General features: G+C 46.9%; 1 protein-coding gene and 1 non-coding gene across 7 annotated transcripts in view; one reads left to right on the forward strand and one right to left on the reverse strand.

The window, feature by feature from the left end:
- The window catches only part of LMF1 (lipase maturation factor 1), a 104776-nt gene that overhangs the window by 36678 nt on the left and 52394 nt on the right, over positions 1-15704 (reverse strand). For all 6 annotated transcript variants that reach the window (XM_049902830.1, XM_049902829.1, XM_049902828.1 and 3 more), the window contains one exon: positions 1896-2044. In XM_049902830.1, the coding sequence (XP_049758787.1) occupies positions 1896-1907 (12 nt within the window). In that variant the 5' untranslated portion in view covers positions 1908-2044. The remainder of the gene's footprint in view (positions 1-1895; positions 2045-15704) is intronic.
- Positions 2226-2296, forward strand: TRNAG-CCC (transfer RNA glycine (anticodon CCC)). The gene has a single exon. It is a non-coding gene; the product is annotated as a tRNA-Gly (tRNA).

A 15704-nucleotide genomic window follows, 5' to 3' on the forward strand; every position in this document is an offset into this window, starting at 1 on the left:
TGCTACCATCATTCTTTTTTTATCAAGCCAACCCTGTCTTCTGTGGTTTTCACTTGCAGGAAGATTGATAACAGCCAACATACAGACTAAATCAAGTAATTATACCTTTTAATGCACCTGATAATTTTTTATCCAGCTGGCACTAACAGTCAATCAAAATGCCATGAAGGGTACTTTCGAAGGTGCTGATAATTTGCTGGATTCTGTCAGGCATTGTGGGGGTTTGCTCATCTCTTGGTGCCACAAGCCTCACAAAAAAACAGCCTGACAGCTCTTTATCTGGCAGCTATTAGCTTTACATTGCCCTACCTAAAACAGCTGCCATCTTCCTCAGGATCCTGTGTGTAGTCCTTTGCAAACATTTCATACATTTTTATACTCATTAAAACCAACTGAGGGAAGAATCTGAAATCAAGCCCTAGATAGATGAGGAACAGCTAAGCATGTCAGAAAAAAAGCTGACCCCGGGCTGGTACGTGTCCCTCTGTACCCCCCAAACCCATGACCTTGAGAGGCAGAAACTCCTCTGTAATGACCAGTGACAACTAGTAAGTTCAGTGTTTCATTAAAAGGAACCATGAAAACGACTCCTATCTTTCTAACTAGATAGAAGGATGAAGCTAGATACGTTGCCATATTTTTCTGTGGGACCTGGGCACCCCAGCACAGTATTTCCAAGTGTCTGTAGTTGCTCAAATTCTACATTGGGCCAGAAACCTTGCCAAGCATGCCAGTTCTGAATGGTGTGTGCTTTGGGGCCTTGCACACATGTCTCTGACCCCCTCCAGGCCTCCACCTCGCTGGTGCCACTGCAGCCCCTCACATGCCTGAGCCCTGAGCCCTGGCCCTGGCCCTGGCCCCAGGCCTGCTGACCCTGGGCTGGTACATGTCCCTCTGTACTCCCCAAACCCACGACCTTGAGAGGCAGAAACTCCTGGGAAGCCCCACACTTCTGTGAGTTTTACCTCCAGGAGCTCCAACAGGTTCTCAGTGTGAAGCTCAGAGAACAATCCCCTCAAGCTTCCAGCAGGGGTGGGGGAAAAGTAAACATTTTGAAATAATGCTCTCTTAAGGGAAACTACTTGACCAGGGCCAAACCAACATGGGTTTTATCAGAGCCTAATTAACATTGGAGGAAGGGAAATACCCAACTCCAGCCCCCTCTAGCCTTCCTGTTTCACTTAAGGGGTGAAGAAAAAAAGCTGAGAAGCACTTGGAGGTCACAGGCTCATTGAAAGACTGAGATCCAATCATCAAAGAATACTTCCCCTCCCCCACACCTGATCACTACGTCAACATCACACGTCATTAGGGGGTGACACCAAAAGAACCTTAATTCCTTTTACCCGATAAATCATGTCCAGCCTTCCACAAAAAAATTACCAGGCATGCTAAAAGGCAAAAAGACAAAACACAGTCTGAAGAGACAGAGCAAGCATCAGAACAAGACTGGGACATGGCAGAGATTTTGGAATTATCTGACTGAGAATTTAAAATGCCTGTGATTAATATTACGCAAAGGGTTCTGATTGAAAAAGTAGACAGCCTGCAAGGACAGATGGGCGATGCAGGCAGAGAGGAGGACATTCTAAGGAAGAATCAAGAGGAAATGCTAGAAACCAGACACTGTAACAGAAATGAGGGTGGCTATAATGGGCTCATCAGGAGACTAGACACAGCCAGGGAAAGAATCCATGAGCTTGAAGACAAGGCACTGTAACTTTTCTAAACTGAACAGCAAAGGGAAAAGGAATGGAAAAAAAAAAAAAAAAAAAAACGGAACAGAATATCCAAGAAGGATGGGGCAATTACTAAGTACATTAAAAGAGGACATCAAAGTATGATGTTAAATTTCTGCCCTTCTGACAAATAAGACAAGTAAAAGTTCTACTTACTGCTCCAAGCATGATTCTAAAAATAAGCCACCGAAACCCCCATACAACGACCCAGGATGTCGGGGTGTATCTGGGTAGCCGGGACAGCGTCCACAGAGGGCACAGGAAGATTCCCAGGAATCCTGTCTCCAGAAGCTGGGATTCCCATCCTAAAATGAGTACAATAAGAGAAATGCAAAAGGTAACGTTAAATGACAGCCAAATAAGAAATAATTTCACCATACTCAGTTTAACTCAAACAGTCCTTAAAACAAGACTGGAGCTGCTCCTCAGAGGTGCGATGTGTCTGTGAGTCTTAAATCTAAAATTCGACGCGTATCTCCGAGGGGGGCAGTGGTGGCTCAGTGGTAGAGCTCTTGCCTCCCATGTGGGAGACCTGGGTTCAATTCCTGGCCAATGCACCTCATGCACAGCCACCACCTGACTGTCATTGGAGGCCTGCATGTTGCTAGGAAGCTGAACAGGTTTCAGTGGAGCTTCCAGACTAAGACAGACTAGAAAGAAAAGCCTGCAGATTGACTGCCAAAGATCAGCCAAAGAAAACTGTGGAGATCACAACGGTCCAATTGGCAACTGACCATCAGGATGGTGCAGCACCAAGCAGCGTTTGTTCTACTGTGCATGGGACGGTCATGAGTTGGGGCTGACTCCATCACAGCTAACAACAGTAACCTTTCTGTAGGAAACGATGAACAGCTCTACGTGAGGGACCCAGAGCTGGGGCCAGGACCTTCATGTGCCCTCAGCCCACGGGGTTCTGGCTTCTGCTGCTCCAGATCTTGATATTTGGGCCTTTGCACGACACTGCCACCAGGGCCCTCATGATGGCATTGTGCCTGGAGTGCCAGGCCCCCTGAGCTTTCACGCTGCTTGGCACACAAGACACCACATAAGATGCCATCTGAATGGCACCAAAGTGAGATGCGGGTGGACCGAGTCACCTGCATCAGGACACGCTGGGCCCTCTGAGTGCATGGGGACTCCAACCCTGTTTGGTGGATGGGAGGTGACACCTGAGTCGTAGGGCTTCCCATGGCGGCCCCACTGCCCCTGGCTGCAGGGCTCCAGCCCCTGACACTCACTGGTCTCACTGCCCCACCTGCTCCTGTCTTCTCTGCCTGGACCCTGTTGCACTTCAGCAGCTGTGCCATCTGCACAAGGAGCTGTTGTTCTCAAAGAGGCATGGCAGAGAACATATCCCCAGAAAACAATCGACATGCTGCTAGGGATACGGCCTCCAGTGGCTGGCAAGTGCCACCAAGATGCCAGGAGCACCGTGCGAGGCAGGCAGGCAGGAAGGAAACCCCATCCTCTGCACGAGCATCATCGAGAGTGGCTGCCAAGCTCGTGTGTCCATGCAGTCCGCACTCAAGCCCTTCTCTCTAGAGGGAGACAGAGATAGCGGCCAGTCTCAATGCTGCACAAAGGCCAATTTAACAACTCTAGCTAATGGTTAACATGCTTGGCTGCTAACCAAAACCAAAAGGTTGGAGATTTGAGTCCACCCAGAGGTACCTCAGAAGAAAGCTGGCAATCTACTTCTGAAAATTCAGCCACTGAAAACCCTGTGGAGCACGGTTCTGCTCTGATACACATGGGGTCGCTGTGAGTCAGAGCTGACTGGATGGCAACGGGTTTTGGTTTTTAGTTAGATACCAACCCCAGGACAGTTACACTGGCCCTGATGTTGGGTAATTGTCAGCAAATGCCCTGAAAAGGGAGGATCACAAACACCCTTCAAGCAGCTCTGCGTTCCTATTTCTGGAATTCCTGGGATGGCTCCTAGCTTAGGTTTATAGCAGTGCAGGCAAGCCCAGGACTAACCTCTTTTGAGGAGGCCAATTTTATAATGTGAACTTTGAAATGAAATGTCCCAGAGATCAAAGGTGCTGACTAAAGGTGCCCCAACACACCCAGCCCCATGACTCTGGCCTCCTGTCCACACACCAGGCCCAGGTCTCCCAGACCAGGACACCCACTGTGTCCTGGGCTATCGCCTCCATGTTTAAGAAAGATTGCAGTTGTTTCTGTGTAAGCCTTCCCTCTGTAAAAACAGTGCAGATGTTGGCTTTCAGCCATAGGGCCTCCACCTGAGGGTGAGGAACGGAGGGTCAGAGGGTGCTGTGGGTGATCTGTCCCCCTAAAGGACACACTGAGGTCCTGACCCCCGTCCCCTCCATGGTATACCACTTTGTGCATTTCCACGCCCACTTTCACGTCTCCAGCTTGTGTGGTGCTCCATGATGAAAGCAAGGTGTTGGTGGACAGAGGAACCCCTCAGCAGGCGCCAGGAAGGAGCCCTGTAACCCAGGGGGTGTCTGCGAACTAGGGCCCCTGGTGTTGTCCTGGGAAACGTACCCTTTTTACCCCAGAAGCTAAAACAACCCTCTGGCCCTGCCCTGTAGCCCTTTGTCAGCGCCACCTGTGCAAAGCAGAAGGGGATTTTGGTATGCCGCTTTGTAACTTTCTATCCTAGAATATATATAATCTGTAAAAATTAATGGAAAAAAAAAAACTCTTAAAAGCCTGCAAGTGCTCCTCAGGGCCGTCATCAGCACCTGTGGGACGAGGGCGGTGCCGCCAGCTGTGTGCCACGCTGAGTGACAGGGACTCGGGGGATGCCATGCCCCCGCCCCCAGCCACGAGGCTAATGGGTTCCCTGCACGTCACCCAATGGCAGCTGTCACTCCGATGACTCCATGAGTGCTGGCTTAATTACTCTTCTAAGTGACTAGCGGAGCTTTGGCGAGGTTGATGATTACGGTGCTGCTTCTTCCCTGCAGCTTGTACCTTTAAAGGCATGAGGCTCCTGTCACCTGGATGGCCAGCTCTGTAGCCCCAGCAGGTCCTCCTTGAGGCCCCACCCCTGCCCCACGAGGCCACCCCAAGGCTGGTGCAGTAGGCTGCCACGGCTATCACCTCTGCCCACATGGCACTGGGACTTATCTCCACATGGGCACCCCAGCAGATCGATGTGTCTGAATGAAAACACGGAAGGCAGATTCCGCTGTCCACCTGTCCTCATGGCACTTGCCTTTGAATGTCTACCTGTGAGAAGTTCCTGTGATTCCACTCTTCCTGTTACATCTAAGAGCTCTGATGAACGTCACTCAGCATCCATGGTGGAGCTTGGTCTGAGCAGGGTGCTGGAGAACACATCTGAGCCCTCATGCAGATGCGCTGCCCCAAGGTCCGGCCCTGAGGCCCCAGTGGCACAGAGACTGGCCAGTGGCAGCAGCTCTCCAAAGCAACCAGGGGGCTCCTTGATGCCTGGCCAACTCTGCAGCCACAGACAAAGGAAGAAAAGGTGTCTCCTGCGCCTGTCCTCACACCCAGCTCCTGAGCTTGGCCCTGTGGGGCATGGGTCATCCCTGGGCTCGAGAGACTTCCTTTCACTGCATGGCAGTGGGACAGGTGGAGTGCGGGGGGTGGGGGTGGGGGGGTTCCACGACACCAGGAAGTTGGAGCTGGGCTCTTGGAGCAGCCTGCAGCTGTGTGTGTGTGTGGCGGGGGGGCCCAGTCAGAGCCTGCTGCCCTCCAGAGCCACCCCTCCCACCTGCTGGCACTGTCACCCACTCAGAGGAGTAACTAAGGCACAGCAGGTAGGGCACACCTGGGCACTGCTGGAGGAAGCAGCACAGAGGAGCAGTGTCTATTAGCCATCGCTGTTTCCATCACCAGCTGTGAGGTCACTCAGCAATTTAAAACTAATTGCCACAGGCACTATTTTTCATAGATAGGCCCCCTGCCCACAATGCAGGCCTCATGGAGCCAAGGCCTCCCCCAACAGTCCCACGCTGCCTGTGGTCTGCTGCAAATACCTCTCAGGATTCAGTGAGGCTGACCAGGCTGACAACCTGAAGGCACTTTATGCAGACAGCGTGCCCATGAGATAAGGTATGACAACACGGGTCAGGGGATCAAATCTGCTCCTGAGAACATGCTGCAGAGACAGACTCCCCTCGAGCAGTCCTGGAACACATGCCTCGTGTCAGTTTGTCACCGGGACAGAGTCATGTCCACCAGCCCCACCATCTTGCAGACCTAGGGCTGACTCTGCCTCACCACCATCTGAAGTCTCCCCTCCACACACTGTTACCACAGCAGCCCAGCCGTGGACAGACTCCCGGGAGTTCTGTGATTGAAGTCTGACTTAAGGGCTGATGCTGTCTTGGCCCTGCAGGGAGTCGTCCCTGTGAACACCTGGGGCACAGGCACTGTGTACGGGGCCCTCCCCAGGCCTATATTCTGGCCTAGCTCCTCCCGGCTCAGTCAGGACAACAATGAAGCAGAGGCAGCCCCTCCCTAAAGGAACAGGCCTTGCTGTGGTCTGCTTGCACCTGAGGCCATGCTGGGGTCGCTGAAGCAAGCAGATGTCTTACATATCCAGAGACAGCAGAGCTCCTGCCAACATCCCTGAGGGCAAGGCGCCAACCCCCTGCCACAGGCTGGACCCCACTATAGTGCACCTCTCTGGCCAGGTGTCTGTGAGCCGCCAAGGTGTGCCCAGCCCTGGGACCCACTCTATGCTGGCCAGGCCCCATCCTGACACTGCCCAGCCACTACCCTGTGGCCCCTGTCCCTTTTCTAGCTGGGAGAATGCAGAGACAAAGACTGATCACGATGAGGAAAAGCCAACCGTCGGGGGCAAGTTCTCAATGTCCAAACATCTGCCAGCAGAATTTCAGCAGGAGCTCGGAGCATAAATGGGAGTGTAGGTTTTGGAAGAGCCATGTAAAGGCTTCATGCTTTAAATACAGTCACTTCAAATCGCATGCTCCCACTTGTGGTGCGCTGAGCAAATGGTTCGTGTATGTTTTGAGGATGTCCCTGAGCATTGTGGGAGAGGCTGGAAGTGACCCAAGCGACCCCAGTCTAGCTGATGACCTGTCTGCCTACTCTGTCATGGTGCTCAGGAATGTTCCGTGCCTGTGATGGCCAGGATTCCTTGCCCCAGGTGTCGCTTGCTGCTTCAACGTGTCCAGGTGCTGCCAGCTGGCCAGAAGCAAACTTCACTGTGGTGATCTTAGCAGTCCCTGCTGGTTTGAATAAGCACGAAAATGCTTCCCATTGATGGAAATTAGACTTTGTGACACAGGTTTCTTAGGATTAATAGTTTTCAATTGTCTCATGCATGCAAAAGCTGGACAATGAATAAGGAAGACTGAAGAACTGATGCCTTTGAATTGTGGTGTTGGCAAAGAATATTGAATATTGGACTGCAAAAGAACAAACAAACCTGTCTTGGAAGAAGTACAGCCAGAATGCTCTTTAGAAGGGAGGATGGTCAGACTTCGTCTCACATACTTTGGACATGTTATCAGGAGGGATCAGTACCTGGAAAAGGACATAATGCTTGGTAAAGTAGAGGGTCAGCAAAAAAGAAGACCCTTAACGAGATGGATTGACACGGTGTCTACAACAATGGGCTCAAGCATAACAACGATTGTGAGGATGGTGCAGGACAGGGCAGTGTTTCATTCTGTTGTACATCGGGTCTCTACGAGTCGGAACTGATTTGATGGCACCTAACAACAACAACAATACATTTTGAGTATCTATGCTGAGCCACCAGCATGGTGTGTGACCATGTCTGTGTGTCTTGCCTCCTGAAAACATGCCGGGCCGCAGTCACTTGTCAGGATCTGAAAGAAGTGCTGGTCAGTGCTTTGTGTCTTTTTTAACGTCACTTCATTTGGATTTGAGTTTAAATAGCCCCGCACTGGACAATTTTTAAAAATTATCATTTGTTCTAGAAGCTGAACTTGTCAAGAATATGGGAATAACTTTAAAAAATTCATTTAAAAGCTTTATGGAGAGAGTCAAACATTATCAGGGAACACAGAAGGTGTTTTTAAAGAGCAGACTAGGTATTTCATCTAAGAAGCAGCTGTTAGAACTGCTGAAAGTAGTTGTCTCTAGGGGCTGGGAACACTGTTGTTTGCTCTGGGCCTTACCAAGCACTTGGGGATAACTCTGGCACCCACTATAAAAATTGTTCTTTACAAAACGAAATGTTGTTAGGTGCCGTTAAGTGCCCCTGTGTATAACAGAACAAAACACTGCCTAGTCCTGCACCATCCTCACAATTGTTGCTATGCTTTAGCCCATTGTGCAGCCACTGTGTCAATCTATCACCTGAGGGTCTTCTTCTCTTTCGCTGACCCTCTACTTTACCAAGCATGATGCCCTTCTCCAGGGATTGGTCCCTCCTGATAACGTGTCCAAAGTACATGAGATGAAGTCTCACCATTCTTGCTTCTGAGGAGCATTCTGGCTATACTTCTTCCAAGACAGATTTGTTCGTTCTTCTGGCAGTCCATGGCATATTCATTATTCTTTGCCAATACCATAATTCAAAACAAAATATTTTTTCAGAGTAACTGGCTTCCCCAAGCTTGCTAAGAATTGGATGTTAAAATGGGACTGATACCACTTCTTTGACGTGGTTTCAGTTTTGAGGTCTGCCGGCCTAAGTCTCAGCCTGAAAAGGACTTGCTGCTCTGTCAAACCCAAACCTCCACCCAGGACCACCACCCGAAAAGACCACCCAGGGACCCAGAGGCTCGCCCAGGCAGCTCTTCTGGGACAGAAAGCAGAGCAAGATCTAGGGCCTGAGGGGAAAAAAGTATGGAGCTGCTGCGGTGCATAGCAGTCACACTTCTCTAAGGAAATGGTAGGGTTTTGCTTGAATTCAGTGTTCACTAGAGGAAGAGGAAGAATCCACCTTTGGGGCTTTCTATTCACAGACCACGTAAAGCCTAATGTTTATCTGCAAAGCTCTCCTCCCATCACACCTGCCCCGCCATCGGACTCTGGGTCTCTCTCCTGTTGACCGACGCACCCTCGCTGGCTACCTTTACTTCCCCTGACATTTCCCACTTGTTATTTTCACTGGGGATTATGACTATAATTGCTGATTTTGGCACAATCAAAAGGAAAAAAATAAAATAAAGAGGATTGTCCAGTTGCTGAAGCTGTGCCAAATGGCTTTGGTGGTGCCAACTCTGCCGAATCTGGGTCCTCAAGCCAGATGACTAAGCAGAGAGGCCAAGATCTCATCACTAGAAATTGCATAATGGTGTTTATCTGGAAACACTGACACCTCATCGTCTTATGTGAAGTGAAGGCCACAGAGACACCTTCTTCCCCAGCGTGACAAGAGGTAGCACTTACACAGACATCATGTTAATGCCTCACAACACGTTGGTGGAAGATCTTCAGATAAGTCCCCAGGGCATTACGTGCCAGGCATAGAATTTGGGGAGAAGAGGGCTGTATGAGCGATGGAGAGCTCAGGATTGCTGGAGGCCTGGAGAGGCCGCAAGGATTCTTTGTCATTACAATCGGGTTCTGTTTCCTGTGCGAATGCTTCCATCCTCCACACACTGCTCCCTTTCTTAAGGCAGATCAAAGAGCTCGTGCCCAGAGGAAGGGAGGTTCGTTGCCATCAATAAATACGAGACTCAAGAACACAGAACAAACATGACGGCAGAAGAAGACAGACTCACTGGGCGCTAAGGAACGAGTCCATAATCACGAGGTCCTGGTTCAAACACCATGAGAAGTGTCAGACCATCATGTAACTCTCTCCAAGGTCCATGGGAGGCACTCTGGTCTGTTTCTGTAGCCCCACACTAAGCACTCTGAGCACAGCAGGAGAGACTTGAAAGAAACTATCTTGCATGTACCACCAGACTCTCACTCTCCCTCTCTCCTCTCCTCCACCTGCTCTCAGACAGCTTCATGCAGACCTCAAAACCATCTTTTCCTCTTGGAATATGAGTCCCCTCCCTGCCTAATCAAGATCCCACATCATAAATTATCTCCTACCGATAGCCTCTAACCACTAAGCCCAAAGATGAAGAAATTGAAGATTTTTACCAACTTCTGCAGTCTGAATTGATCAAAGCTGCAATCAAGATGCATTGATAATTACTGGTTATTGGAACACAAAAGTTGGAAATAAAGAAAAAGGAACAGTACTTGGAAAATAGGACCTTGGTGATAGAAATGATGCCAGAGATCACAAGACAGAATGCTCCAAGACGAACAACTTCTTCATTGCAAATACCTTTTTCAACAACATAAATGGCGACTATACAAATGGACCTCACCAGATGGACCACACAGGAATCAAACTGATTACATCTGGAGGCCGGACCAAGATGGCAGGGTAGTCAGATGTTTCCAGTGAACCCTCTTGCAACAAAGACCCCCAAAAGACAAGTGAAATGATTATACTTATGACAAGCTAGGAGCCTGAAACATCAAAGGCAAAATTACAGAATGGACTGAGCAGCAGGCGGAGGGAGAGACAGTTCAGAAGCGGAGAGGAGCTGCCAGACCTGAATGGCTGGGAACCCTCAGGCTGCGGTGGGCTGGTGGTAGTGTTCGGCCACAGTTTCGTCAGGGAGAAACGGCCAGACACACAGCCTACTCACACCTCTGGAACCAGAGAACGGCACTCTCAGCAAAAGCTAAGTACTTGCATATGTTTTAATGCATCCCAACCCCCAAGCTGCCTCCAGTGGCTGTCGATTTCCCTGGGCCTGAGATAGGTCCTGCTGTATGTCCAGAGCCTTTCTCCCGGCCTTGGAGAAGGAATAAATTCACAATTGGGGAAAAGACACTTTGCCAGCTTCAGTAAACTGGGGAGCTCAGGAAAGAAGCGGCTCCTATGGAGGCATAAAAGGTCCGTGGACTTTGAATACCTTTCCCCCTGCACGGACCCGTGTGGGCCAATCTCAGGAGAATAGGCCCATATCTGCAGACTGCAACTGTTTCAGCTGTGTGGTGGAAGGTGGGTGTTTGATGTTTGACACCACTTTGCCTATTAAACAGGGTACTCACCTACCCATGTCACCCAGCCACTTGCGATGGGGGTCCAAGGATAACTGGTACCTCCTAGTCCTTACAACCAAAAGCATTGGGTGCCCATGGTCCATCTGCAGAACCCACCCACCTGTGTGCTCTAGGCAACAGGGATGTAATTTCCTCACATACACTCGGGAGACAGTTGTCAGCCCCCTGCCTTGCTCAGAGCATGACCCCCTGCTGTAACCAGATACCAGTACCTACACCAATCATCCCTGCCCCTCTAAGACTGTAGGACAGAGCCTGTACCACACACTTGATGACCAACTTCCTGGACACTTGAGCTGAATCCATACAAGAAAAGTGAATGGACTCCTAGGCCCATATACCTGATAGCAGCTCTAGCCATCTGGTAACAGGATGTTAGAGCTTCAAAGGTGAAAATAATCAAGCCAGCTCATTCATGCAACCTATTTGGGCATATCAAAACAAAGCAAGAAGCTAGGATATAGTAAGCAAACATAAAATAAACAAATACAATAACATAGATGGCTCAGAGACAACAGTCAATATCAATTCACATAAAGAAGCAGACCATGATCGCTTCAACAAGCTCTCAAAACAAAGAATCAAAGTATCTTCTGGATGAAGGTGTCTTTGTGGGATTACTGGATGCAGAATACAAAAGATTAATATACAGAACTCTTCAAGACATCAAGAACTAGATCAGGAAGGAGATTAGGCAATACACAGAACAAGCCAAGGAACACACAGATAAAGCAGCTGAAGAAATTAAAAAGGTTACTCAAGAACATAATGAAAAATGTCATAAGCTGCAGGAATCCATACAGAGACAGCCATCAGAAATTCAGAAGATTAACAATAAAATTACACAATTAGACAACTGGATAGAAAGTCAGAGGAGCAGACCTGAGCAAATGGAAGGCAAAATTGGTAAGACTGAAGATAAAACACTTGGCATCAACATATTTGAAGAAAAATCAGATAAAAGAATTAAAAAAAATGAAGAAACCCTAAGAATCATGTGGGACTCTATCAAGAGTAATAACCTATAAGTGGCTGGAGTACCAGAACAGGGAGGGATAACAGAAAATAAAGAGAGAATTGTTGAAGATTTGTTGACAGAAAACTTCCCTGATATGGTGAAACATGAGAAGCTATCTATCCAAGATGCTCATCAAACTCCACATAAGGTAGATTTTAAAAGAAAGTCACTAAGACATATTATAATCCAACTTGCCAAAACCAAAGATAAAGAGAGAATTTTAAGAGCAGCTAGGGATAAATGAAAAGTCACTTCCAAAGGAGAGTCAATAAGAATAAGCTCGGCCTACTCAGCTGAAACCATGCAGGCAAGAAGGCAATGAAATGACTTATATAAACCACTGAAGGAAAAAAATTGCCAGCCAAGAATCATATATCAAACAAAACTGTCTCTTAAATATGAAGGTGAAATTAGGACATTCCCAGATAAACAGAATTTTAGGGAATTTGTAAAAACCAAAGCAAAACCACAATAAATACTAAAGGGAGTCCTCTGGTTAGAAAATCAATAATTTCAGATATCAACCCAAGATTAGAACACTGGACAGAGCAACCAGATGTCAACCCAGATAGGGAAATGACAAAAAATAAATCAAGATAAAAAAATGCTCAAAACAGGGAAACAGCACTGTCATTATGTAAAAGAAGACAACATTAAAACAATGAAGAAGGACTAAGAAATTTAATCATAGATCTTTCATATGCAGAAGAAGACAAGGCGATATAAAGAAATAAAAGTTAGGTTCAAACTTAGAAAAATAGGGGTAAATATTAAGGCAACCACAAAGGAGACTAACGATCCTACTCATTAAAATAAAACACAAGAAAAAATAGAGACACAGCAGAAACAAATCAACAATGAATAAGAGGAATAGACAATATATCAACTATTCAGCAAAAAAATTAAGTGCGAAAAGAAACTGTAAACAACACACAAAGAAAGACATCAAAACGAAAGCACTAAACTCATGTTGTTGTTGTTAGGTGCCGTCGAGTCGGTTCCAACTCATAGCGACCTTATGCATAACAGAACGAAACACTGCCCGGTCCTGTGCCATCCTTACAATCATCCTTATGCTTGAGCTCATTGTTGCAGCCACTGTGTCAATCCACCTCGTTGAGGGTCTTCCTCTTTTCTGCTGACCCTGTACTCTGCCAAGCATGATGTCCTTCTCCAGGGACTCATCCCTCCTGACAACATCTCCGAAGTATGTAAGACGCAGTCTCGCCATCCTCGCCTCTAAGGAGCATTCTGGCTGCACTTCTTCCAAGACAGATTTGTTCGTTCTTTTGGCAGTCCACGGTATATTCAATATTCTTCGCCAACACCACAATTCAAAAGCGTCAACTCTTCTTCGGTCTTCCTTATTCATTGTCCAGCTTTCACATGCATATGATGTGATTGAAAATACCATGGCTTGGGTCAGGCGCACCTTAGTCTTCAGGGTGACATCTTTGCTCTTCAACACTTTGAAGAGGCCCTTTGCAGCAGATTTGCCCAATGCAATGCATCTTTTGATTTCTTGACTGCTGCTTCCATGGTTGTTGGTTGTAGATCCAAGAAAAATGAAATCCTCGACAACTTCAATCTTTTCTCTGTTTATCTTGATGTTGCTCATTGGTCCAGTTGTGAGGATTTTTGTTTTCTTTATGTTGAGGTGCAGTCCATACTGAAGGCTGTGGTCTTTGATCTTCATTAGTAAGTGCTTCAGGTCCTCTTCGCTTTCAACAAGCAAGGTTGTGTCACCTGCATAACGCAGGTTGGTAATGAGTCTTCCTCCAATCCTGATGCCCTGTTCTTCTTCATATAGTCCAGCTTCTCAGATTATTTACTCAGCATACAGATTAAATAGGTACGGTGAAAGAATACAACCCTGATGCACACCTTTCCTGACTTTAAAACAATCAGTGTCCCCTTGTTCTGTCCCAACAACTGCCTCTTGATCTATGTAAAGGTTCCTCATGAGCACAATTAAGTGTTCTGGAATTCCCATTCTTCGAAATGTTATCCGTACTTTGTTATGATCCACACAGTCGAATGTCTTTGCATAGTCAATAAGACACAGTAAGCTTCCTTCTAGTATTCTCTGCTTTCAGCCAGAATCCATCTGACATCAGCAATGATATCCCTGGTTCCACGTCCTCTTCTGAAACCGGCCTGAAGTTCTGGCAGTTCCCTGTCGATATACTGCTGCAGCCGCTTTTGAATGATCTTCAGCAAAATTCTGCTTGCGTGTGATGTTAATGATATTGTTCTATAATTTCCACATTCGGTTGGATCACCTTCCTTGGGAATAGGCATAAATATGGATCTCTTCCAGTCAGTTGGCCAGGAAGCTGTCTTCCATATTTCTTGCCATAGACAAGTGAGCATCTCCAGTGCTGCATCTGTTTGTTAAAACATCTCAGTTGATATTCCATCAATTCCTGGAGCCTTGTTTTTCGCCAATGCCTTCAGAGCAGCTTGGACTTCTTCCTTCAGTACCATCAGTTCCTGATCATATGCCACCTCTTGAAATGGTTGAATATCGACTAATTCTATTTGGTTTAATGGCTCTGTATTCCTTCCATCTTCTTCTGATGCTTCCTGCGTCGTTTAATATTTTCCCCATGGAACCCTTCACTACTGCAACTTGAGGATTGAATTTTTTCTTCAGTTCTTTCAGCTTGAGAAACGCCGAGAGTGTTCTTCCCTTTTGGTTTTCCATCTCCAGCCCTTTGAACATGTCATTATAATACTTGGTCTTCTCGAGAGGCCCTCTGAAATCTTCTGTTCAGTTCTTTTACTTCAACAATTCTTCCTTTTGCTTTATCTGCTCAACGCTCAAGAGCAAGATTCAGAGTCTCCTCTGACATCCATCTTGGTCTTTTCTTTCTTTCCTGTCTTTTCAGTGATGTCTTGCTTTCTTCATGGATGATATTCTTGATGTCATTCCACAACTCGTCTGGTCTTTGGTCACTAGCATTCAATGTGTCAAATCTGTTCTTCAGATGGTCTCTAAATTCAGGTGGGATATACTCAAGGTCATGTTTTGGCTCTTGTGGACTTGCTCTGATTTTCTCCAGTTTCAGCTTGAACTCGCATATGAACAATTGATGGTCTGTTCCACAGTCAGCCCCTGGCCCTGTTCTGAATGATGATATCGAGCTTTTCCATCGTCTCTTTCCACAGATGTAGTCAATTTGATTTCTGTGTGTCCCATCTGGCAAGGTCCATGTGTACGGTTGCTGTTTATGTTGATGAAAGAAGGTATTTGCAATGAAGAAGTCGTTGGTCTTGCAAAATTCTATCATTCGATCTCCCGCATTGTTTCTATCACCAAGGCCATATTTTCCAACTACTGATCCTTCTTCTTTGTTTTCAACTTTCACATTCCAATCACCAGTAATTATCAATGCATCTTGATTGCATGTTCAATCAATTTCAGACTGCAGCAGCTGATAAAAATCTTCTATTTCTAAATCTTTGGCCTAGTGGTTGGTGCGTAAATTTGAATAATAGTCGTAACTAACTGGTCTTCCTTGTAAGCGTACGGATATTATCCTGTCACTGACAACACCGTACTTCAGGATAGATCTTGAAATGGTCTTTTTGACGAGAAATGCACCACCATTCCTCGTCAAGCTGTCATTCCCAGCATAGTAGACTATATGATTGTCCGATTCAAAATGGCCAATACCAGTCCATTTCAGCTCACTAATGCCTAGGATATCGATGTTTATGCGTTCCATTTCATTTTTGACAATTTCCAATTTTCCTAGATTCATACTTCGTACATTCCAGGTTCCGATTATTAATGGAAGTTTGCAGCTGTTTCTTCTCATTTTGAGTCATGCCACATCAGCAAATGAAGGTCCCGAAAGCTTTACTCCATCCACGTCATTAAGATCGACTCTACTTTGAGGAGGCAGCTCTTCCCCAGTCAT

Source organism: Elephas maximus, chromosome 12 (genome assembly GCF_024166365.1).
Source record: "Elephas maximus indicus isolate mEleMax1 chromosome 12, mEleMax1 primary haplotype, whole genome shotgun sequence".
In the NCBI taxonomy this organism is placed as follows: Eukaryota; Metazoa; Chordata; class Mammalia; order Proboscidea; family Elephantidae; genus Elephas; species Elephas maximus.